Source organism: Notolepis coatsorum (genome assembly GCF_963971535.1).
Source record: "Notolepis coatsorum genome assembly, chromosome: 8".
Classification (NCBI taxonomy): domain Eukaryota; kingdom Metazoa; phylum Chordata; class Actinopteri; order Aulopiformes; family Paralepididae; genus Notolepis; species Notolepis coatsorum.
The window spans coordinates 62,530,959-62,557,533 of NC_140172.1; the positions used below are offsets into that span (position 1 = coordinate 62,530,959).

Here is a 26,575-nt window from a genome sequence, read left to right on the forward strand (position 1 = left end):
TGAGAGGAGACACACAACACACACTATAACCCGGGCCATAACGCACACTGACGAGAGGCCAGGTCAACAAAGTAGAGGTCAAAGCAGGGGACGGACACAGGGGGATTCTCCATCTCTGGCTGGTCATCCACGGGCTCATCTCAGGACAGGAAGGAAGGAAGGCACGCTGAAGGGGGAGGAGGAGGAAGAGGAAGGAGGACCCCCGTGTTGGACCTCGGTTTGTTCTTGACAGTAGGAAGGAGCCTGTCCTCTGGTCACCATGGGAGAATGGACCATCCTAGAGAGGCTGCTGGAGGCTGCTGTCCAGCAGCACTCTACCATGATTGGCAGGTAAGAAGAGTGGCCCCCTGACGCTCAACGCCGCCGTGCGTGTGCGTGCGCGCGCGCGTGTGTGTGTGTGTGTGTGTGTGTGTGTGTGTGTGTGTGTGTGTGTGTGTGTGTGTGTGTGTGTGTGTGTGTGTGTGTGTGTGTGTCTCTATTATCCTATGTTTGTGTCTATATATACACAGTATAGTCAAGGGGTTTTTGTTTAGACAAAAACATAGGATAATAGTTTTTATTTTTTATGTTCTTGTAATGTATGGGTTATTATTGATCACATACTGTAGTTCTCACTCTTTTGAGGCTCTCGCTGCGGACACCCCTTCCCCCAGGCTTATCCCAGTGGTCCCATCTGCTGCTATACTCGCCTCCACACAGTCCCCCACATCCCCCTCCTCAACCCCCCCCCCCTGTCCTCTCGAGCCATTACTAGTTAAAGGGAGAAGCTAATTGCACATAATCAATAGTAGAGCCTTACCGAGCATTTTGGTTAATTCAGCAAGGCTCACGTGTGTTGATTCCAGCTAATAGGCCCCCTGGCTATTGATAGATACTGTACAACCGCTCAACACTATAATAGACCGCAGACCAGCAGTAGCACCGTGGAGGGGAGGAGAGAGAGAGGGGGAGAAAACAGAGATGCAGAGAGAAAGAAAAGATGACAAGAAAACAGGCATGGAGGGAATTGAAGGCGGGAGGACTTGCTCTGAACTGCATCTGAACTTGTTTGTGTGCGTGTGTGTGTGTGTGTGTGTGTGTGTGTGTGTGTGTGTGTGTGTGTGTGTGTGTGTGTGTGTGTGTGTGAGAGAGAGAGAGAGAGAGAGAGAGAGAGAGAGAGGGAGAGAGAGAGAGAGAGAGAGAGAGGGAGAGAGAGAGGAAAATAAAGCTTAAGTTCCTTATTGTGAGCCCCTGCTGGGACCCGTACTGCAAGCCACAATTGGACCTCTGCGTGAGACGCTCATTAGAATCCTGAGTTAGCATCTAGAGACATCTCGTGCGGGTACTAGCTGTGGCAACCTAAGTGTAAGTGGTGCAGAGGGTTGTTATGCACGAGTCGATGAACTTGTCATCGGATTATCAACATGGAGACGCGTCGTATCAGGGACACACCGGTACAGTCGCTCCGTCATCCATTCGATTAGTCAAATTCAAAAGGTGTAATTTTCCAGCCATTAACCACAACGAGCATGGTGACATGTTAATAAGCCCCCCTCATCTCCTGCTGGGTCTCGATAGGGCCAGGCCCAGGATCGATTCACTTTCAATTCAGTGAATTCAGGAAGTGGATTTTCTTTCAAATGCAAATACTGGCAAACGTGAAAAGGTTGTACCGTCCAACCTATATAGACGATTTCAGCTGAACTTGGACCCAAGTGTATTCCCTGTCAGCTACTGATACTAGCAAACACTGCAACAGGACGTAAACATGGGTCCATTAAGAATCTTTACGTTTTCACGTTGAAACCGTCCGTCACTGGGTAAACGAGAACGGCTGTTCTGTCATCAGCAAGTCAATGACGAATTCTCTTTACGTTTTTGAATTGAAAGTGAATTGATGGACTGGATTGAAAGTGAAATGATCCCAACGCACTACCGGAGGGTCACCGTGGCCTGGGGGGGCGGTGAACACGTGCAAGACGTACACACTTCTGATTGCAGGGTTGTACGTCTCAGAGCAGTCTATAGCAGAGCATGAGCTGTGGCCACATGGTGATGTGTGTAGGAATGGATGCTGTCGCACCGCTGCGCTCATTAGCCTATAACCACAGGTAGTCCACAGAAAGGGCAAGGCCTAACCTTCTTGTCCTGTGTGTGTGTGTGTGTGTGTGTGTGTGTGTGTGTGTGTGTGTGTGTGTGTGTGTGTGTGTGTGTGTGTGTGTGTGTGTGTGTGTGTGTGTGTGTGTGTGTGTGTGTGCGATGTGTGCGTTCGTGTGCTTCTATGTATGTGTGTGTGAGTAAAAGACAATCCTGTGGCCATGGGCGTTTGTCGACCTTTTCACATCATGCAGTGGTTCTACATACAGTAACAGAACCGCTCTGCTGTTCTCAACCTTAACCTTAACCCTAACCCCTACCACACTGTTACCTTACACTAACCCTAACTCTAACCTTAACACTAAGGTTATATCTTAACCATAACAGTTAAACATTAAAATGAATCATCATCATAGTATTGGTGTGTTTGTATCATGGTTGGGTGACTTAGTCTAGTGGCGAGAGCATTCACCTGCGACCACAATAATTTTTTGTTCAACTCCCAGTCACGCTGTTTGTTTTGGACTTTTGCCAATATAAAATGTAAATATATACTTATGACTATAACATAACATACATTATGTACCCTTTTTCCTGTGGTTGACTAGTACTTTGTTTACATTTTCTGATGAGACCATGTTGCTATAGTACTGGGTTCTAGCTAAATGCTAGTACACTTTCACTTTTCAATTGAAAAGAATTTCGCACAAGAAGCTCATCCCATCCAACCTGTTGACAAATAACTGAGAATGATTGTTCTGTCAGTCACACTCCTACGCCTGAACGTAACAGCCAGCTAAACAGCTCTGCCCAAAAGAGCCAATATTTTCACCAAATCCAGACGTCCACGACCAAAATAGTTTGAAAGGAAATGTGGCTATGGCTTTGAATTAGGTGTATACAGAGTACAGTATCACAAATAACCCAAAGATTAAGCTTGTCTGAATGTCATGCAGTGATGTAGTTATCAGAGAAGTAAATGGACTATCTTTTCGGTGTAAGGAAACCATACCTTTATCATTGATGTTTCCATGGACACAGACGCTGTGAAATTAAATGATTAAACTTTGTTCAACTAATCTTCGGTTCTTATCTATAAAAGAGACAAAAAATATATGGGGGGGGGGGGGGGGCAATAATATAATATTATCTATTCAATATGTTAAGGGAAAATAATGTGAGTGTAGGTAGCACTGGTTAGTTTACTTCCTCTTCGGGCACAGATGTTTGACAGAGGAACGTCATCCAACTCTGTGTAGGAGAATGGTTAGTAGCAAATGAAATGCAATATTTGTTTACATTTGGAATTACATAATTGAATATACCTTTTCAGAAGAATTGCATTGCTAGGGAACGGCTCGGGCCCCAGTGTGTTTCCTGACAGCTACTGTATTAGTAAACACTGCAGCAGGAAGTAAACCTTGGGACCATTTATAATGTTTGAAAAGGTCTACAGAACGAAGAACTGGGCCCTGTTCCTCATACCTGGCTAACTGAGTTAGCCGGATAATTTTCAGGATAACTTGACATAAGTCAGACTTTTCGGTTCCCCGACACACGTTTGTCTAAATCACTATGGCAACAGATCAAAAAGTTTGAACCTGCTCCAGTGCAGGGTTTAGTTCAGTTAGCTGGATAAACTGGCTACGCCCTTGCAAAAAAATGCCAGCTCCCTTCATCACAGAAATCATTATACCATTCTGAATTATGTTTTTTGTGCTTCGTTTTTCTAGAGGGGGCTTTTGAAATGTAAAATAATAGACCTAAAATGCTGATAATAAATCATATTCAGCCTATGGATTTACTTTGTCCTAAATAATGCACGTCATAGCTATACGGCGCTATGTGTGTAATAACTATGTGGTTATTTTAATAATGGAGCATTGCAAATGTGAATCCCGCAGGGATATTTTTAATGAATGAAACCTATCGGGATGTTTGGCTCTGATTAGTTTCATATTCTCCGCTGTGGAGCGCCCGGATTGTGTTTCATTCAAGCATAAATTGAAGCGTCTTTATGCGTGGATTGTGGATGTGAATTACGACAAATCTGAATCTGTGGATTGTTGAGCGGCACGGTGGTGTAGTGGTTAACACTGTCGCCTCACAGCAAGAAGGTCCAGGGTTCGATTCCCACTTGGGGACCAGGTTTCCATGATGCCAGTTACCCAGGTGGGGTATCTCCCAGGCCTTTCTGTGTGGAGTTTGCATGTTCTCCCCGTGCTCGCAAGGGTTTCCCCCCCTATAAGATAAACCCAATGGAAAAACATGCACAACAATAGATTGCTAACGCTGTGGCGTCCTTGACGAAGACGGACAGGAGCACTTGGATTGGTCCCCTGGCGCGGCTCACGTTGACGCCTGTCTGCTCCCGGCTGCCCTTGGGGGGGAAGGACGACGGGATGGGTTAATCGCAGATACGAATTGCATGTGTGCCGATTGATGACCTCTGAGCAGGTCCTAAATTATTATTATTATTATTATAATTGTATCACTGTCACTCACACGTTATTGTGATATTGTAACTGGGATTAGAATGTCTGAGGAGATGCGCTGTTTGACGGATTTGATGATGTGGATGTGACTTGAGAAAAGTGAATGAGCAATTGCAAGCCTTTGACGTTTTGATGAATGAATTTGGGAAAATGCATTTATCTGTTCAAGCACTGTTATCTGATGATGAACAAGAGGGTGATGAACATGACTGGTGTCACTGGTATAAACCAAAGGTTAATCAATTCAATGCATGTATGGATGATTTCCGAAACAGATTAAAACCTGATTAATAGTGAAACTGTATAGCCTCCAAGCCTCTCTGACACGTTATTTTGGGGGTCGCGCCTTGAAAACGTTGGGAACCATGTATTTATATAGTACATGATACCTATCCTCATAAGTATCTATTAATTTGTATCAATTAGATACTCTTTGGGCTTGTTTTTATCTACTTATTCTGAAAGAGTTGAATTAATTATTTTCGCTAGCAAGATCTCATTCGATTATTCATTCCATTAAGCCTACTGCCAGCAGGCACATTTAAAGAAATATAATCTGATTGATTGGGGTAATGAGGGACTTAAAATTAGCCTATAGATATGCATTAAACTTGTCGGCGAGGCTATTGAGCCGTACTGTATTGTACGCATTCTCAGCATTCTGCAATCTGTTAATAAAGTTTGCAATCAATCAATCAATCAATGCCATTAAAAAATCAGAATTTCTGCGATCGACACCTGCTGTCACTTCAGGTGAGGCGGCCGCGTGCAATTATCCTGAGTATCAAGTCTGGTTCGAATTGACAAGAGTGAATCAGCGTTCGAGGAACAGGGAAAGCCTGGTTTCAAACATCGGGTTAATTTAATCTAGCTAATGGGACTTTTGATTGACTTAGTTGAACCAGGTACGGGGAATAGGGCCCTGAGCACCTTTGCACCTAGGGCCCTGAGCACCATCTGAATGGCTGCATTGATATTGTGCTTTTCTAGCACTTTGACACAGAGCAGTTTGTGGAATGACTACATACACAGTACATCCCTGACCCTGAGTATGGAGGACCCCGGTGGGAATTGAACTCCTAACCCTAGAGATTCCCAGAGCGGAAGTGGTCTGTGTGTTGTGTTACCGTACATCTACAGTTGTGTTTCTTTACCCCTCACTAGCACCGTCCTACCGTGTAACTGATCCCTGTCTGTGTTTTCACTTCTCTCTCAATATGTTTATCCTCTGGGACTCTCTGTTTGGCCCCAAGCCATTCGCTGGAACTGATAGCTCTCCTTTGGGACTGTTCTACAAAATAGACTGACACTATGGGAACCAAGACACTTGTGCTAAAGCAGCACTGTGTGTGTGTGTGTGTGTGTGTGTGTGTGTGTGTGTGTGTGTGTGTGTGTGTGTGTGTGTGTGTGTGTGTGTGTGTGTGTGTGTGTGTGTGTGTGTGTGTGTGTGTGTGTGTGTGTGTGTGTGTGTGTGTGTGTGTGTGTGTGTGTGTGTGTGTGTGTGTGTGTGTGTGTGTAGGTGTGTGTGTGTGTGTGTGTGTGTGTGTGTGGGCAATGATACTGTGTAAGGTATTTATAGTTTGTTGGTTTTATTTTTGGAACTTGTTAATAGGCTGGTTTTTTTCAGCTGTAGGAGGCAGAGTTAAAAGACTGAAAATGAGAGTGTGTGTTTGTGTGTGTGTGTGTGTGTGTGTGTGTGTGTGTGTGTGTGTGTGTGTGTGTGTGTGTGTGTGTGTGTGTGTGTGTGTGTGTGTGTGTGTGTGTGTGTGTGTGTGTGTGTGTGTGTGTGTGTGCGTGCGTGCGTGCGCGTGTGTGCATGCGTGTGCATGTACCGGTATGTGTGCATGCAATAGTTTAGGTTTAGTGTGTAGAGATTGCCAGTCATGTTGAGGGCCAGTCTTGATAATATGCATAATATTATAGACAGATACAATTTTGTCACACCGGCCTTTCAGCGTAGCAGCAGCAGTCCTGTTCTTACTGACCCGAGTCCGTAAGACGTAAGTAACTCGTAAAGTTGTACAGTACATAACTTTCCAGGAAAGAACTTCCAGAAGAAATGTGTCTGATATGTTGTCTAAGAGCCCTTGTATCGCTAGGCTAAATGATGCATGGAAAGTCCATCTTCAGTTTGTCAGTGATTGAAATGTGATGTCCTGAAGTTATGAGGAAGGCTATTTTGATTATAAATGTATCTCTCTTTGATAAGAATAAACAAAGGGATATTCACATTTGAAAAAGAAAACAAGTGACACAAAATGATTGACGATACAAATAAAAACAAATTATTATCATTTTAAAATAATGACTTTCCACGTAGGGATGCTCGATATTGGCTTTTTTACCGATACCTATATACCGATATTGTCCAACTCTTAATTTCCGATACCGATATCAACCGATATCAACCGATACCGATATATGCAGGGTTTCCCCCCCAAAAAACGGAATAATTTCAGGTAATTAACATTACATATCTCTTGTTGTGGAATTAACACAACAGTATGCATACTTTTGACAATAAATACAACAAATTTGTTCTTACTTGCTTGCCTGGGTAAATAAAGGTTATAGAAATGTAAAAAAAAAAAAAAAAATAATAATAATAAAAGATTTTTTTTTTTGAAAACCGATACCGATATTTTCCGATATCACATTTGAATGCCGATATCGGCCGATAATATCGGTAGGCAGATAATATCGGACATCCCTACTTTCCAGTCCTTGGTTCCAAAAATGATAATACTTTCACAGTCTACAATAACACCTCTATATTTGAGAGATATACTTGAAAGAGGAAATACAGGATATAGAGCGTTTAAATGCTTCAGTACAGCCTGACTGGTTGTTATCCCATTGACATGATTGCCACCTATCTCTAAATCCTACACATCATTTCCTCCCCTGCGTTTCCTGCTGCCAGCTCTTTCTCCATCTTTGTTTAATGTCTCCTCTTTAAATAAATACAACAGCAGATGAGCGCTTGAGAGGACCTTCTGATGACTTACAGGGCAGGCTTTGCACACTTGTTTAAAGTTTTATTTTGATTAGATTCAAATGTAGATTATAGCACAAGTACAGTACAATGACAATAAGTTTGGCATTGAGTTGTAGTATTATTATGTACAGTGATACAGGTATAAAGACACTATGGTAGTAAGTCATACTGGCCAACAGCATAACTAGTAAGAGTAGGTAAGGGATATGTACAGATATATAGTATCTACAGATATGTAAAAAGGATTATATGCAGGTATGTACAGGAAGATGTGGGTGTATATGGTAAGAATAAATATATATACGGTATATACAGTATTATTGTACATGCTATCATACAGAGTATGAGGTAGGTAGTTGTGATTATTATGATTACTATGATTACAGTGTAGGGAAGTTGTAAACAGTGAAAGCAGTAGGTAGGTATACACTGAGTATAATAATAATAATAATTAAACTTTATTTGTATAGCACCTTTCATACAGAAACTGCAGCTCAAAGTGCTTCACAACAGAAAAAAGACAGGCATAAAATGAGCACATAAAGTGCAGACATATAAAATCACAGTTTTTCACATTAGGATTTAACATCCCAACAGGCCACCTTGTTTATGGTTTGATTCAGTTTTAAAAATAGACAATAATAGAAAGAGTAAGATAGAATAAACAGAGTAAAATAGTGCAATAGTGCAGTGCAATAAGTAGTAGAATAGAATAGACATGAAATGAGCACATAAAGTGCAGACATAAAATCACAGTTCTTTTTACAGTGCAATAAAATAGTTCTGGATTACTGTTCAACAGTTCAAAGTTGTCTTTACCTTCTCTGTTTGGTATCCACAGTATAGGCAACATAATTCAAAGTTTGTACAGTATGGGTAACAGAGTCTAGGGCAGGGGTCAGGAACCTTTTTGACTGGGAGAGCCATAAAAGCCAAATATTTCTAAATATATTTCATTGAGAGCCATATAGTATTTTTAACGTATAATAAATTAAATATGTCTTACTTTTAATGCGACTTCTGGTGCTGCATGGTTTTGCTGATGGCCTTGTAATCTGGTTCATACGTGGTGAGATTGAGCTTCATGCAGGCGTTGAGGCTCCATTAGTTAAACATGAGCGTAGGTTGGTCTTAATGTTCCTCATATGCGAGAATGACTGCCCACATGCATATGTAGAGCCAAACATGGTCAATACGGCAATACTCACGCTGCATTGTGTGGTATGTCACAGGAAGCTCGTTCCAAGTTTTAAGAATCAGCTGGTCTTCAGGTTGAAGATTTTTAATTTCTGTCCACTTGTGTTCCCTCGCCAGCTCTGCTCGCTATATCTTCAGCTACAGATACTATTAGCTGTATCTTCAAAACTAATTTCTGTTTACTTTAAAATGACACAGTATTATTAAGAAATATCACAAGTATTAAATCACAATTTACTAAAAAAATTCTGGGAGCCATATGCTGTCACCAGAAGAGCCATATATGGCTCGCGAGCCATAGGTTCCCGACCCCTGGTCTAGGGTATAGGCAAAGTTCAGAGTTTATATGGCATCTGTCATTGTGGCACAGATGTGAACCTTTTAGCTCAGTGGTTTTCAAATATTTGGGAGTGACTAATACACAACGTCCACCATACTGGTACTGAAAATAAAATACGTCAACGGCGTCATCAAGGCACGTATAAACCGAGCTGCTGTCGATACGAATATCTCTTTGCTTTACCAAGATGAGAACATTAACGTACATTTCCTAAAATGTAACGATGTGATTGATTGATAGCATGGGTAAATAAATTAAATCTGCCAGATGAATTGATTCTCTCAGAGACACTGTGATGAAGAGGATAATGGTTCACTGTCTGCACTAGCGGCTGAAGCACTTCGATGGTTTCTAAAACATCTCCAGTCAGGTCCTATAAGACAGGGGCTTGGCAACCATTCTGACAGAAGAAGACATTTCTCCAGATTTATAAAAAGAAAGGCCTTCCTTGGGATATGCAACTTGTGAAAACCTTAAATGAAAAAAAATTGTTTATCAACAAAGAATTTAATTCATATTCATTCCAGGTTGCATTCACAAAAGAGAAGCTGTTATGTACTTTAACATTCAATACCGTTAAGCAATTAAATAATCCTGTCAAAACATCTATAATTTTCTATTATATTAATTTACAGATTACAAACTTTATCTTATGGTTAATATCTTTTATTAAAATAATTCACTGTATTATTATGGCAACTTAATGTAGAAAAAACTAAATAAATGTAAATGATTACTAATTTCAGATATATTTAGCAGGCAGCATACAGCGAGGAAAGAGAAACAAAGCTACTGTATCATTCTCATGATAAGGAGGTCTGCTTACAGATCTAACTGAAAAAAGAGATTTAGCAGATAATGTGGTTTGGTTCGCTGCCTATTACAGTGCAGAAGGGTTACAAAAACAGTTTAAAGATGGGGTGGCAGGATAGCGCAGCGGACTAAGCGCTCGCCTACCACCGCAGAGACTCTGGGATCGAATCCAGCTGTCAGCGGTACCTCCGGCTTGGTCAGTCGTCCCTACTAACACAATTGGCAGTGTTAGCGGGTGGGAAGCCGGTGGGGTATGTGTCCTGGTCGTTGTAAACAGCGACTCCTACTGGTCGGTCGGGGCTCCCGTTCAGCAGGGAAGGGATCTGGGGGAGATAGTGTGATCCTCCCACGCGTTACACTCCCCTCGCTGTCCCTCGCTGTCAGGTGAAAAGAAGCGGCTGGCTGCCTTCCCCCTGTATCGGAGGGGGATGAAAAAATAGATAAAAAAAAAAACAGTTTAAAGATGAAATATCAACAACAAAGGTTTTATTTGTATCCATTAATTCCAGGCTGTGTTTACAAAAGAGATACCATTATGGTCCTCATTTCAACGCCACAGGTCACATCAGATGGAGCTCCAATATGGAAGAATTAGGAAGGCATTCCTTTCTGACAAAAGAAAGTCACAATTGATAAAAATGATATCATAATGGTAGATTACACTCCTCTGGCAAGTTTTGTGTTTTTCTTTCTTTCTTTTTTTATACATTGTGGTCATGGAGCCAGTGCCTGCCTGAGAGCTCCAACTAACGTGATTTGGCTCAGAAAATTACAAAGGCATGAATTTCTGGTGAAAGAAAGTCCAGAGTGATAATTTTGTACATGCATTATTTTTGAGCTGCTAATGTTATTAGTAGTTTGTAGGCCTAAAAAAAGAAAAAAGGAAAATTGCCTCAAGCTGCAGAAGATCAAAGAGCTGCATGGCGCTCCAGAAACAGAGGTCGCTGACTGCTGTCCTCTATAGGAGGGTCACGGTAAATACCTTCTGCAACCCCTAGAAGTGTGGATTTGCAAGGTTTAAAGAACCAAATGTTTCAAAACGCAAGCAGGGCACTGCATCCATGCGACATCTACCCCTGCTTTCATCCCTCAACATCACATTTTATATTTACCCTGATCTTGGATCTGCTTTCTGAAAAGATTTCATGTGAAAATACAATGTTTTTATTGGTATAAATCTTGAAATGGGTCCATGGAAGAGAATAGGCCTGTCCCTCAAGTTTCAAGTTTCAAGTTTCTTTAATATTTGTCATACAGAAGTACAGAATACTTTTATACAAAATGCTTCTTACTGTTACGCTCCAGAGACTGTGCAAGACAAGATAAGTATGAAATAAAATAACATAGTAAAATTAGAAGTAAAAAAAATGAGGTCACAGTGTTCAGTTTAGACATATGTACAATGTTCGATGCAGAATAGACGTAGTTACCATACAATATACAATACTGTGCAGTGTACTAATATACAATACTATATAGTGCAAGGCAGAAATGGGACGAGGTGCAATTTAGGTACAATTCACAGTAGGTGTACGAGTTGTAGTGCAAATCCTTTATCAATAAATATAAAGTGTAAAGTGTGTTTGTGTGATCTAAAGTGTGGAGAGTGGGTGCTGCAGTGTGTTGTTTGTTTGAGTGAGTGTGTGCGTGTGGGTGTGTGTGCTGTGTGCATTTGATGGTTGTTGCATAGTGTTTATTGTTCGTTTAGCAGCCTGATGGCCTGGGGATAGAAGCTTCTTCTGAGTCTTTCTGTGCTCGCCTTAAGACTCCGGTATCGCTTGCCTGACCGCAGCAGTTCAAAGAGGCAGTTGTTCGGGTGGCTCGAGTCCTTAATAATTCTCTTAGCCTTCCCCTTGCACCGCTTGTTGTAAATGTTCTGGAGGGTGGGAAGCCCCCCTCCAATTGTGCGTTCGGCTGAACGTGTCCTGTTTGAAGTTGTGGGGAGTTGATGATATCTAGGCTGATATGTGGACTGTGGTCCCTAAACAGTCTTGGAATTGCATACATTGGGTATGACTGAGAAGCAGAGACTCTTGTGGATCCAGTGAGCCCAACTGTATTCATGTGTGATGGTGTCAAGATAAGACAAGATAAGATAAGATGAATGAATGAATGAATGAAAACTTTATTAACAGATTGCAGAATGGGTACAGTACAGTACAGCTCAATACATACAATTGTTAAGGGGATGCAGACCAGAGAAAGACTTTCGTCTTGTTTACATCAGGGTCCCCCATTTTCAATTCATCGTAACATATATGACATACATGACATACAGATAGACAGTACTGCTACATCTATACATTTATGACATACCAGATTTGCAATTACAGTACTGTTTGTGATACAAAAAGAGTCCAGAAAGAAAAGAGTATATACATTAGGCGTAGAAACTGTACATTGGATTGGGTAGGTGGGGGTGGGGGGGGACTGTACATTGGAGGTGGTTTGGTGGGTGGGGGGGGGGGGGGGGGGGGGGGGGGGGGTTGGGTAGGAGTGGGGGGGGGGGGGGGGTTGGGTAGGAGGGGTGGGTGGGGGACACTGTACAACTGTACAAACAACACTGTACATTGGATTATTGACAAGACCATACTTGGTAATTTACTGTACATTGGAGGGGGTTGTGTTCGGACATTTACAGGGGCCAGTTTCGAGTTGCAGTCTCCCTTAGGTGTTTTTTGAGAGTGTTTTTGAAAGTGGGTAGTGATTCACATTCCTTTACAGCTTTGGGTAGGGCGTTCCACATTGATGTGGCATAATTGCGAAACGTGTTTAGTCCCTTGTTTGAGCCGAATCTGGGTTTAACATGATTTGTGGAGCTCCCTCTGGTGTTGTGATCGTGGTATTCACTGACCTTTGGGAAGTATTTTGTCATGTACATGGGTACCTTGGTCGTGTAGTGTATCTTGTAGACCAGGCAAGAGATAAGAGATAAGACAAGACAAGATAATACAAGACAAAACAAGACAAGACAATATAAGACAAGACAAGACAAGATAAGATAAGATAAGATAAGATACGATAAGGCGAGATAAGAGAAGACAAGATGAGATAAGACAAGACAAGACAAGATAATACAAGACAAGACAAGACAAGACAAGATAAGATAACCACCTCGCATAAAAAGATCCACCGCACAGAGAAATAAAGCAGACGGTGGCATGGCAGTTCCAGATTTTTTCCAATATTTTAAGGCATACACATTAAGACCATTGACAATATGGTTTGATCCCCAGGCATTGGTATCCTGGAGAAAATTGGAAGAAAACATAGTAGCCCCACATAGACTGAAGGACATAGCACACACTAAACTACCAATCAAGCACTGTGAGCGGAAATTTGGCCCCATAATTACCCATGCAATCCGGATATGGCGTGAAACACAAAAAAAATATCCTAACCCTCAAAAATGGCATAATCACATTACACAATCACACCTTATTCAATAACAATGCACTCTTAATTGAAAAACGTCCTATAAGATTCCCTATATGGGAAGAGCAAGGCATACACTCATTAGGGGATATTTTTAATAACCAGGGTTTTTGTAGTTATGGAGAAATATGCACAAAGTTTAACCTCACCGAGTCCGCATGGCTTTTTTACATACAGTTACGCCTATGTTTGAGGTCTCACAGTGTTCCATTAGACATACCAGTTGAACACCACAGATACCACAAATTCTTCTATGAAAGAGAAACATTGAGAGGTTTTGTATCAGGTTTTTATTATCAATTACTAACGTCCTCGTATGAAACCCTCCAACTAGACTCTGTCTGGAGGAGGGATATACCAGACCTGGAAAGTGACTTTGATTGGCAAGAAGCATGGGCAAATGTCCGTCTTACATCAAGGAACCCGGACCATCAACAAATCAATCTTAACTATATTCACAGGACATACTTGACTCCTATAAGACTGAACAGAATGGGCCTTAAACAAGACTCAAAATGCTCCCAATGTACAAATGGAGATGAAGGGACATTTATGCACATGTATTGGGACTGCCCACCAGTTAAGGCATTCTGGAAAGATGTGACCCATCAATTATCAAAACTCGTATCTTGGAATATACCAGTACACCCCTCTGTATTACTATTGAATGATGTTTTTGAGTTTGCAGTAAATCCACAGCTAAAGAGATTGGTTTTATCGGGTATCACAGTAGCTAAAAAACTGATCGCATCACGCTGGTTTCAACCGGAAAAAATTTGCCGGAAGGTTTGGTTTCTTACATATCTCGATGTGATCTATCAAGAAATATCTACAGCAAGAATTCTGGGTCTCAACGAATCCAAAATGTCAATGTGGTTAGAAGTGGTGGAGAGAATAAAAGCTAGCTTATAATGGTAGTGTCTGGTTAGGAGTGAGGGATAATGGAGGTACTATCCAAGGAGGGGTCCGGGAGGGGGGGGGGTTCGAGCTGGAGCATATGTGTGTAGGGTTTTAGAAAATAGGTATTAGGGGTATATCCTGTATAAGGCATTTGTATAATTGGTAATTTCGTTGGATATACACTGTATACGTTAAAAATATTATTATAGACTTTTTTTTTGTTTTCTGTTTCTGTACTTGCATGTCATTTTAGCCACCTTGATTGTTAGTTTCATTATGCATTGTGTGTTGAGTACTGACTTTTAATAATTTTTGTTTTGCAATAAAAAAAAATAAAAAAAGACAAGATAAGATAAGATAAGACAAGATACGATAAGACAAGATAAGAGAAGACAAGATGAGATAAGACAAGATAAGATAAGACAAGACAAGACAAGATAATACAAGACAAGATAAGATAAGACAAGATAAGACATAAATATAGGCAATACAATTGTGTCTGAATATAAAAATATGAGAAAAAATAAACAGTGTAAACAATATAATTAATTCAGATTATAAGAATATGAGAAAAAAAGAAAAGAAAAAAAGTGTTAGTCACCATAGTAACCATTTCACTGTATACAATTACCTATTGTGACCTCTAGGATAATCACAGACCCATGAGCCATTTCCAGAACAGAAGTGCTTGCCATCCATTCGCAGAGAAATGCTATTCTTGCAGAAATCTCCAGATGTCAAGGTTTTTGATACCACATCACAGCATGGATATTTATAAGGTGTTCTTCAAGGTCTTGGTGTCTTAATAGGATATTTTGGAGGGGTTTCTGTTTAAATTTTGCCGCAAATCTGTGTAACACATGGTATCAACCCTGCAAGAACCACTGCAGCATCTTATTGATTGATTGATTGATTGATATTAACAGATTGCAGAATGGGTACAATACAGTACAACTCAATACACACAATTGTTAAGGGGATGCAGACCAGAGAAAGACTTTCGTCTTGTTTACATCAGGGTCCCCCATTTTCAATTCATCAGGACATATATGACATACATGACATACAGATATACAGTACTGCTACATCTATACATTTATGACATACCAGATTTGCAAATACAGTACTGTTTGTGATACAAGAAGAGTCCAGAAAAGAGTATATACATTTGACGTAAAAACTGTACATTGGGGGAGGTTGGGTAGGTGGGGTGGGTGGGTGGGGGGGGGGGGGGTTCGTGGGTGGGGTGGGGTGGGGGGTGGGGGGGTTGGGCAGGAGGGGTGGGGGGGAACACTGTACAACTGTACAAGCAAAACTGTACATTGGAATATTGACAACCATGCTTGGTCATTTACTGTACATTAGAGGGGGTTGGGTTAGGACATTTACATGGGCCAGTTTCGAATTGCAGTCTCCCGTAGGTGTTCTTTGAGAGTGTTTTTGAAAGTGGGTAGTGATTCACATTCCTTTACAGCTTTGGGTAGGGCGTTCCACATTGATGTGGCATAATTGCGAAACGTGTTTAGTCCCTTGTTTGAGCCGAATCTGGGTTTAACATGATTTGTGGAGCTCCCTCTAGTGTTGTGATCGTGGTATTCACTGACCTTTGGGAAGTATTTTGACATGTACATGGGTACCTTGGTCGTGTAGTGTATCTTGTAGACCAGGCCCATTGCAAATTTACGAGACATGATTGAGCATAGCAAGGGCTATCAGTAGGCATAAATACTGTATAACGTCCCAAGCCTATATGCATTCATTTGAATAGGCAAGATTCATGTTTGAAAACATGTTTTTGCATATTAATAGACTGCTATAGAATATTGGCATAAAGTGTTGAGTTGTATCTGAAATTATGAATTGGGCTGGCAGCTTTCCAATGGTGCGTGACACTTGTATGTGGCACCTACTGCTGACTTTGACCTTGGAACCACCTTGAAAAGGTCATGGCTTACTGTAAGTGGTTAATGACCTTATTTTTTTTCTTTTAGCAAGAAAGATTGCTCACAGTCCAAGTTATCATTGAAAGCTTGTCTCCATTCCACAAAAGCCATAGAAGATGAGCATTTAGAAGCTGATTTAACCCTTGTGCCTTGTTAAGTAACTGACAGAGTTGTCACGTTAGTGCATGAAAAGATTGCATCACGTTCAAGGTCATAAAAAACTTAATTTGTAATATTTCGTTCCAATTCTTTTTTTATGAATACCACTTTATGATCTCCCGGGGGGCATCCCCCCCCCCCCCCCCCCCCCCCAAAGTTCACACTCTGGTGACGCCCATGACCTGGACTCAAACACCATTCATTCATCAACCAGATTGTACACTGTACACTCTACACCTTAAAGGACCATACCAGTCTAATTAACAGAGAGTGCCCTTGTCTTTAACATTGTGTTCGTACTGTAGGTGTATAGATGTTTTAGCTGACCTCAGCTTACCTTACTAAACACCATTCACACTGCCATTGATGTTGAAAATGGGTGAAAACTACTCCATGAGACTTGAAAGTTGTTTGAATGTTGCTAGGTATATGTCACTCAACCTTCTCAAAACCACTGTATCGTTTTTATTTTCGCTACACTGGGGTGCGCTTGTTATTAACTCCCAGGTGCTCCTGGTTGCTGTGTGAATTTGAATAGCTTGTAGTAGGGATGTCCGATATTATCGGCTTACCGATATTATCGGCCGATATATATCAATATCGAACATCCCTAGCTTGTAGTAATACAGTAACGTTAGCAAACATATATGTATACTGTATACATTTATATATTTATATTTACAGCATATATATATATATCTGTCTGAATATACCTGCATAATTATGATCATTCTACATACCTACTTATAGACCTGCATATAACCCATATAACTCTGTATGATAGCATACATTAATGCTGTATATACCATATACATTATAATATTATGTATTCTTACCGTATATATATATTTCCACATCTATCTGTACATACCTGCATATAATCCTTTTTATGTCTGTAGATCTATATATTGAGATCTAGATACTATATCTATATATCTGTACACCCCTTACCTACTCTTACTAGTTACACTGCCAGTATAACTTACTAGTGTCTATATACCTGTATCACTGTACATATTAATAACCCCTTATCAATATCAATGGCAGTGTGAAAGGTAGGCTGTGTATGTGGCATGTGTGTGTGTGTGTGTGTGTGTGTGTGTGTGTGTGTGTGTGTGTGTGTGTGTGTGTGTGTGTGTGTGTGTGTGTGTGTGTGTGTGTGTGTGTGTGTGTGTGTGTGTGTGTGTGTGTGTGTGTGTGTGTGTGTGTGTGTGTGTGTGTGTGTGTGTGTGTGTGTGTGTGTGTGTGTGTGTAGTGTACACATACCTGCCCTAAGAGGATTAAAGGGCTCATTCAGATATAATCAGACAATGCAGCACCTTGCTGCAGGTTGGTGTGTTGGTGTGGATGGTCCATTTGTGTGACATCATGCTGTGAGCTTTTCAACCCCCCCCCCAATCCCTCCTCTTCCGCTGTGATCGATTGGTCACCGCAGTGTGGGGAGGGGAGGGGCTTGCGTCCGGCAAAAGAAGGGGAAACTTGCATTTTTCCCCCTGCATTGTCCGATTAGATCTGAATGAGCGCTAAGCCGTGCTTCTGTGTGTGTGTGTGGGGGGGGGGGGGGGGGGGGGGGGTCGGGCCAAAATGACGGAATAATAACCTTTAAATCAGTTCCACACCTCGCAGGTAGAGAGGAACAGAGAGAGGAAGTGTGTTGATGCATCATTTCTACACTGCAATGCTGTAGTGAGGTCGTGCCAGAGACAAGTAGGGAGAGAGGGCAGAATGAGGTACTGTAAAGATACTGGAGGACCAGAGTGATCTGAGAAAGATTAAATAAATAAATAAGATTGGAGGGAGAGGAGAGGAGAGGAGAGGAGAGGAGAGGAGAGGAGAGGAGAGGAGAGGAGAGGAGAGGAGAGGAGAGGGGAAGAGAAGAGGAGAGGAGAGGAGAGGAGAGGAGAGGAGAGGAGAGGAGAGGAGAGGAGAGGAGAGGAGAGGAGAGGAGAGGAGAGGAGAGGAGAGGAGAGGAGAGGAGAGGAGAGGAGAGGAGAGGAGAGGAGAAGAGAGGACAGGACAGGACAGGACAGGAGAAAAGAGGAGAGGAGAAGAGAAGAGAGAAGAGGATAGGAAAGGAGAGGAGAAGTGAGGGGAGGGCAGGAGAGGAGAAGGATCTAAGGACTAACTAATGTGCACATGTGCTTGTGTGCAACACACTAATTTAAAAAGTATGATTCCAAGGCTGTTTTCTCTTCTTTTGATTGATTTGAATGATTTCTTTACATCCAAAGATAAGATAATATAAGATATTCCTTTATTGATCCCCTTGGGGAAATTCAGGCATTATAGCAGCATGGGGGAGGGGGGGACGGGAGGTACAGGTATGGGCATGGTAATATATAGTCTGAATATACGCATCTGAGAAAGTAGGCAGTGTGATCAAAGGTGCAGATGAGGGTCTGTATGCCCTATCAGTCATATTATACATTACAATAAATATGGTTACAAGGGCGGCTAGGTGGTGCAGTGGGCAAGGCACTCACCACCAATGCAGGAGACGCTGGGTTCGAGTCCAGCTCTCCGCATTGCTATCAGCTTGGCTGGTCGTTCATACTAATACAATTGGCAGTGTTAGGGGGTGGGAAGCTGATGGGTGGGGATCGGACGTTGTGGACAGCGACTCCTACAGGTCGGTTGGTGCGCCTGCGCAGCAGAATCAGGAAGCGACGGGGGCGGCGTGCCCTCCAAACGCAGACCCCCGACGCTGAGAGATCGCGCTGTGCAGGTGAAAAGATGCGACGCTGCTTCCTTGAGTACCGGAGGGGACACGTGATGTAAGGCTTCGTCCACATTGCAGCCGGCTAAACAGCGTTCGAGACAGGGGAGGGTAGAATTGGACGATACGAAATTGGGATGGGAGAAAAATAGAAAATGGGAGAAAAAGTAGATAAAAAAAAAAATATATATATATATATATATATATATATATATATATATATATATATATATATATATATATATATATATATATATATATATATATATACAATAAACACTAGAATATAAATATATACTATGAGTAAGTAAAGTTAAGATGGGTATTATGTCTTCTCCTGCTGCCATGCATGCTACAGCTTTTTCATTGTGACATCACTGTGTGAATAGTGCATGCGGCTGTCACGTGAGAGAGCTAACCTAAATGCCACACGCTCTCATTGAAGAGCTGTATTGAAATGACCTTCATAAATGTCCAAGTAAATGTTTTCTTAATTTTTCAGTTGTAGCGATTGTATACAGTTTTATAAGAGTGTCATATCTAATCCTTGTCTTTTACATCTGTTGTATCCCCAAATTCCCCATTAATCTTGACTATCCCTCTATCCCCCCTCACCTCAGTATGGCTTTTGTCACCATAGATCATGCTATTTTAATCAACTGCCTCAAGCGGTTCATGGGTATGACAGACTCAGCATATATACAGTGCCTTTCCCAAAGAACCCTTTCTGTCACAATAGGCAATTCATCATTATCCCCAGCTTACATCTTTTCTGGGGTTCCCCAGGGCTTAAATTTAGGCCATATTCTATTATCCCTACAAATACTGCCACACTTGTAAAATACAACTGTAAATATGTCTCTTAAACCCAGTGAGACAAACTGTCATGTCTCTGAAAAATACCACATACTATAGCACTTTCCAAATAATTTGACTGTTTTTTATTTGGTTTTTTTAAGACATGCTATGGGACCCCATTCACTAGCATTTCTAATAAATACTCAAATACTAATATTAATACATCTCAAAAACTAAAACACTGGTGCAAATGCTTACTAGATAATACCGAACCAACTTGTGGAATATGGAAAATCAAACAGGATTCCTAAAAACACACTGTACACTGTACATTGGAATACTGACAAAGCCATACTTGGTAATTTACTGTACAACTGGGTTAGGACATTTGTAGGGGCCAGTTTCGAATTGCAGTCTCCCGTAGGTGTTCTTTGAGAGTGTTTTTGAAAGTGGGTAGTGATTCACATTCCTTTACAGCTTTGGGTAGGGCGTTCCACATTGATGTGGCATAATTGCGAAACGTGTTTAGTCCCTTGTTTGAGCCGAATCTGGGTTTAACATGATTTGTGGAGCTCCCTCTGGTGTTGTGATTGTGGTATTCACTGACCTTTGGGAAGTATTTTGACATGTACATGGGTACCTTGGTCGTGTAGTGTATCTTGTAGACCAGGCCCATTGCAAGTTGCTGTACTCTGTCGTCTACTCTAAGCCATCCTAGGTTGTCAAAGTGGGCAGGGGTGAGGTGGGTTCTAGGAGTCAGGTCAAGCAGTAGTCTGACCAGTTTGTTTTGAGATGTTTGTAATTTGGTTTTTAGTGCCTTTGAGGTGCTTTGGTACCATGAGGTGCAAGCATAGTCGTAGTACCCTTGAATGAGTGCTCCTGCCAGAGTCCTCAGGGTGTTCTTGTTTACCAGAGAGGAGATCCGGTACAAGAATCGAGTTCGTTGGTTGACTTTTTTTATTACATTGGATGCCATTTTGTCACAGGAAAGATTAGCCTCTAGGATGGAACCCAGGTAGGTAATTTCAGTACATCATACAGTACATCAAACATCTCAGGACATACATCAAACATCTCAGGACAATCAAACATCTCAGGACATACATCAAACATCTCAGGACAATCAACCATCTCAGGATATACATCAAACAGGACATACCTCTATGTTGGGGAAACCCCACCCCAGGCATGCAGGTGCCCAATGAAGATACGTCTCAAGTCTGAATACTGCAGATCGCAGTTTCTTTTTTTTTGATCAAATTTTTTATTATTATTCACATGAAACAAGACAACACAATAACCACAATCACAATACTCAGAACTTCACAGAAAATAACAGAAACAATAATAATACAGAAATAACAAATTATAAAGACAAAAAGAAGGGAAAACAGAATTCAACCTATTAAATTTCAAGGGGTACTATCTAATAAATAATTGGCCTTTCCCAGTATTAAGCAACGTTTACCGGCCGTGTAGCCCTATATTATTATCGCAGTTTCTATAGTATATCTCCATAACTCTGAATCAAAGTCTATGTGATTCCTGGTTGACTATATGCTGGTCCATATGGGCCTGTGTAGGCTTAGGAAAGGAGTAGAAAATGCCTTTTCTAAATCTAGGTGTGCTATTGCTATGCAGTAAATATGGTGCAGATAAATGCATTAGATTCAAATGTATTGTCATCATTAGGGTTGGGCACCGAGAACCGGTTCTAATAGGAACCGGTTCCTAACTTCCGGTTCTGTTATTTTTTATTTTTTTTACTTTGTTAATTAATACCCTAGTTACAGTACAGCAACCAAATTAAACTGTATCAAGTCAACTGACAATGTGAATAGTATGAACAAAATTAAAGATATATAAAAAAATAAATAAAAAAAAAATCATGTGAAAAAGCTGTGACCTGTTTTGACCTGCACCTCAAAGAATCGGAATCAAGAATCGTTTAGAACAGGAATCTAAATGGAGAATCGGAATCGGAACCAGAATCGTTCAAATCCAAACAGTCATCATACAGCACAAGTACAGTACAATGAAAATTATTTTATCCAACCAGAGTGCAAATATAACAGTAAAGTGCAATAGCAATATACAATGTACAGGTGATTAAACTGGATATAAAATGTACAGTATAAAGAGTACTACTGAATAATAGTGCTAATCAGATGTATCAGTGTTATGTTGTGATAAAGGTATAAAGACACTATGGTAGTAAGTAAGGGATGCCCCGATCGATCGGCCAGCGATTGGTATCGGCCGATATTCAGTATATGAGATCGGTGAATTCCGATAATGCTTTATTTTCGCGATCGTGAAAACCGATAGAAAAACATGATCCAATTCTTAGCGGAGATCTCACTCGCTGACTTCTGTCTCAGAGCTGCAAACTGACGCTCCTCCTCCTCCTCCTCCCCTGCCCCTCCCGCACCCGTGTAAACACAGAGGCTCCTATTGCCTCGGGCAATAGTCTGCTCTAGTCTAGTGCATGCGACCGTGAGCTAACGTTAGCTACCTAGCTATCGTTACTGTTTAAACAAAATTACCCAGTCAACTATTCACTTTTAGTTTAATACATGAGGCATTGTCTAACGGTATCTAGCCGGCTAGCTACTGATAGCTCCTGATATCAACAAATGCTCCAGCTCTAGTAGTGCATGATACCTCCGTTAGCTCACGTTAGCTCACGTTAGCTCACTGTTCAAAACGAAATGTCCCATTAAACTAAATAGTTCACTGAGGCGTTGTCTTAACGTTATCTAGCCAGCTAGCAGTAGCTACAGATAGCTCCTGATATCAATGTCTTATAACATTGATTCGATGCGTATTCGAGCCCCGGCTTGCATCGCAGTCACGAAAGGGGCTAGCTGAGGGAGTAGGGTATATCTGCAGAGCCGCAGCCGCAGATATACCCTGCTGAGGGCATGCTGAATGTGATTTGACCAAAGCAGAGTATACACACAGACAGTTGTTAGATTCTGATCAATCGGCCAGTATCACGTCTTTGTCTGTTTGGCTTGTGTTATCATCTCTCCATCCACTCCCTCTGCGTTGTGTAATTTTATCTCTCTGACGTCTCATATACTGGCTGTACAATCCTTATCATCCCCGTTAGTGCAATCCGCAGCATAAGTATTCTTCACCTTCGTAAGAATTCGACACTTTGACAGCATGATACCTTTCTTGGAAGAGCGTTGTTTATTAAATAAACAGAACCTCATAATCAGATGTTATCAAATTGTATTGTCCTTGCTATCGTCCTTCTGCTATTCAGTCCAATAGTGGTCAGGCCTGGTCGTTAGCCGAAACCCTCCTCGTGTTAGCCGAAGCTAATGATGATGTGGCCTCCTTCCCCCCCCCCCTCTCTGTGAGAAGAGGAGGGAGTCTCTTTTTTTTTTTTTTTTTCAACTTCTTTTTATTTGAATAACAGGTGTACAGCAGATACATGTCCCACAGCACACGGCAATTATCTCACCCTCTGGTCCCTTCCCCCACCTGCGGCCAACAAAAGTAAATAAAGACAATAATAAAATTAAAATAAACAATAATAAATAATAACAACAATGACAACAACAACATCATTGTTATACAACAGACAGGCCTCTTACGCGTCTGTTGTACAACTTCTTCCACTAGGGAAACCCACCTCCAAAAAATACACAACCGGGTACAGACACCCCAAGACCCCCGGCCCCCACCCCTCCCCCAACCAAACAGCAAAACCACGAATCGACACGGCCAGCGACAGCATGCGGATATATTCACATACCGCCACTAGCTGTATCAATCAACAGCCCCCCTGCTCAATCGAGAAAATAGCGGAGACCAAAGGTCCCGGAACATCCGTCCCCGGCCACGTTCCTCCAAGGTCAATCTCTCCAATGGAAGACGCTGGGATATCTGATCTTGAAACATCTCAAAAGTGGGCGAAGAGTCATTTTTCCAAAACAGGAGAATACATTTCTTGGCAAAGTATGTTATAACAATCAGCAGTCTATATTTTTTTGGATCCATCTGGATCTCAGGTAATTCATTTAGTAAGTAGGCACATGGAGACAAGTCAAATTCCGTTTCCAATGCAGATTTTGTAAATGAATGAATACAATTCCAGAATCGTTTTAGTTTATCACAGTGCCAAAACATGTGTAGAAATGTTCCTTCGTTAGTTTTACATCTAGGACAGTTTAATGAGTTATCTCTAGACATTTTATGCATTTTTATTGGAGTTAGATACAATTTATGGATACATTTAAAATTAGCTTCTTTGATTTTGTTACTTGTAAATGGAAAGTGTATTCTATCACAAATATTTACCCATGTATTTTCTTCAAATGTCATGGTTAGGTCTGTCTCCCAGATCCTCAACAAAGGCAAAAAAGATGAGTGACATTATTTGGAGAAGATGTCATACAATTCACTAATTTTACATTTAATTGTGGTCAATGACATTAGTATTTCTTCTATTTCATGTAATTCTAGTCTTAGTTTATTTTCTCTTCTCAGTATATGTATAATGTTTCGTATTTGTAAATATTTAAATAAATCAGTATTTGGGATGGCATGTTCTTAAATCCATAAATGATTTTAACTGCATATGTGTGTGAAACAGGTCTTTGAATTGACTTATCCCCAACTGAGCCCATTTGAGTATATTAATTGATCTTAGATGTTTATCTAGATCAGGATTGTGATAGATAGGAGAGTATATGGAGGTACAATTGGTGATACCAAGTTTTTTTTAGCAGTCCTTCCAAGCACATAGTGTGTTAAAAACAGTGAAACAATTACCTATGTTTCTTATCTTTTTAAATTGTTTTATAAATATGAGAGAGTCCAATGGTAACGGGTCAACAAATTTAGCTTCTAGCTGAAACCACTGTGAGTCCCGTCTTCCCAACGACCATGACAGTACATTTCTTAATTGGGCTGACCAAAAATAATGTTGGCGATTGGGGAGACCGAGACCTCCCATGGATTCTGGCTTCATAAGTGTCAATAACTTTATCCTAGGCATTTTGTTGCACCAAATACATTTTGAGATGGGTCTATTCATAGATTTGAAAAATTCTGTAGATAAGTAACATGGTAACATTTGAAAAAGGAAATTTAGTCTTGGAAGGACGTTCATTCTTATTACATTTATTCTTCCCAGCAGAGATAATGGGAGCGTGGACCATTTACACAAATCAGTTTTTATCTTTTCTATAAGAGGACAATAGTTTTCCCTGTACAAGTTCTCTAGTTGCGGTGTAATGTTTATTCCCAAATATTTAAACCCTTCTGGAGACCAATTAAAAGGATATGTTTTATACATCGCTTCTGTTGGGGTCATATGCAGGAGACAAGCATTTGATTTATTAAAGTTTAACTTATATCCAGAGTATTTTCCAAATTGCTCTATTTCGTTATATAAGTGTGATAAGGACTGTTCTGGGTCTTTTATGTATAAAATAATGTCATCTGCGTATAAGGATATTTTATGTTCCTCATTATTCATTTTCAGTCCTTTAATGTTAATATTGTCTCGTACACATGACGCCAACAATTCAATCACCATCGCGAAGAGTGAACTCGACAGTGGGCATCCTTGTCTTGTCACTCTCGTTAGTGCAAAAAAAATCAGAGGAAGCTCCATTGGTAATGACAGCTGCTTTAGGATTTTTATAGATTGTTTTAATCCAAGCAATAAAGTTCGGTCCCATATTAAGCTTGTCAAGTATAGAAAAAAGAAAGTTCCATTCAACCCTATTGAAGGCCTTCTTTGCGTCCAGCGATAGGAGCAGAGAAGGGCTCCGACTGGTGTCCAAATGATTTATTACATTCAAAAGTCTCCTTATATTGTCAGCAGAGGGAGTCTCTGATGGTTTCTCCTCTTCTGTGTGATCTCAGTCCTAGTCAGATTGTAGTCTGCCCGGAACCACTGTTCGATTTATATGATCTTCGTCATAGCAACGACGGCCCGCCCCTCTTCTGGTTACTAGGTGCCGCTGCCATGACAACTGCTTTAACCTTTACACACATCAAAACGTTTCATTACTGTCAAAACCTCCATCGCTCTGCTCCTGTGTCTCCTGCCGCTGTATCAGCTTGTTGTGTTCTAGATCGGAATGTAAACACCCTGCTCGCTGGCAGCACAGACCGCTATTCCACCACCCTCTGCTAAGGCATGCACATTTCGACCTCTCTGACCTGGCACCGTTAGATGCGGTCATCTCCCCCAATATATACATCACATACATTGAAAAACCACCGACTTCTATCACAGTGGAGATAGCAAGCATTTTGACTTGTTGCGTGGTGGCGATGTCTCGCAGATAATACAACTACAAGTATAATTGTATAATATATATATTTTATAAAAAAAAAAAAAAAAAAGTATATATATATATATATATATATATATCTTTTTTTTTATAAAACCAAAAACGATCGGTATCGGCCGATATGGCTCAAGACGATCGGTGATCGGTATCGGTGGCAAAAAACGTGATCGGGGCATCCCATACTGGCCAAAGGTATAACTAATAAGAGTAGGTAAGGGGTATGTACAGATATGGATATAGTATCTACAGGTATGTAAAAACGATTATGCAGGTATATACAGACAGATGTGGATACATATTTATATATATACGGTAAATATAAATATATGTATATGTACACAGCATTAAAATAAATAAATATCAATCAGGTAGATTTAAATTA

At 40.9% G+C, this 26,575-nt stretch overlaps 1 protein-coding gene across 1 annotated transcript in view; it reads left to right on the forward strand.

The window, feature by feature from the left end:
* Window positions 1-259: 259 nt before the first annotated feature.
* The window catches only part of LOC311232957 (gap junction delta-2 protein-like), a gene marked incomplete at both ends in the record, with an annotated part of 76,627 nt that continues 50,311 nt past the window's right edge, over window positions 260-26,575 (forward strand). The window contains one exon of the mRNA XM_084319798.1: window positions 260-330. Within this exon, the coding sequence (XP_084175924.1) occupies window positions 260-330 (71 nt within the window). The remainder of the gene's footprint in view (window positions 331-26,575) is intronic.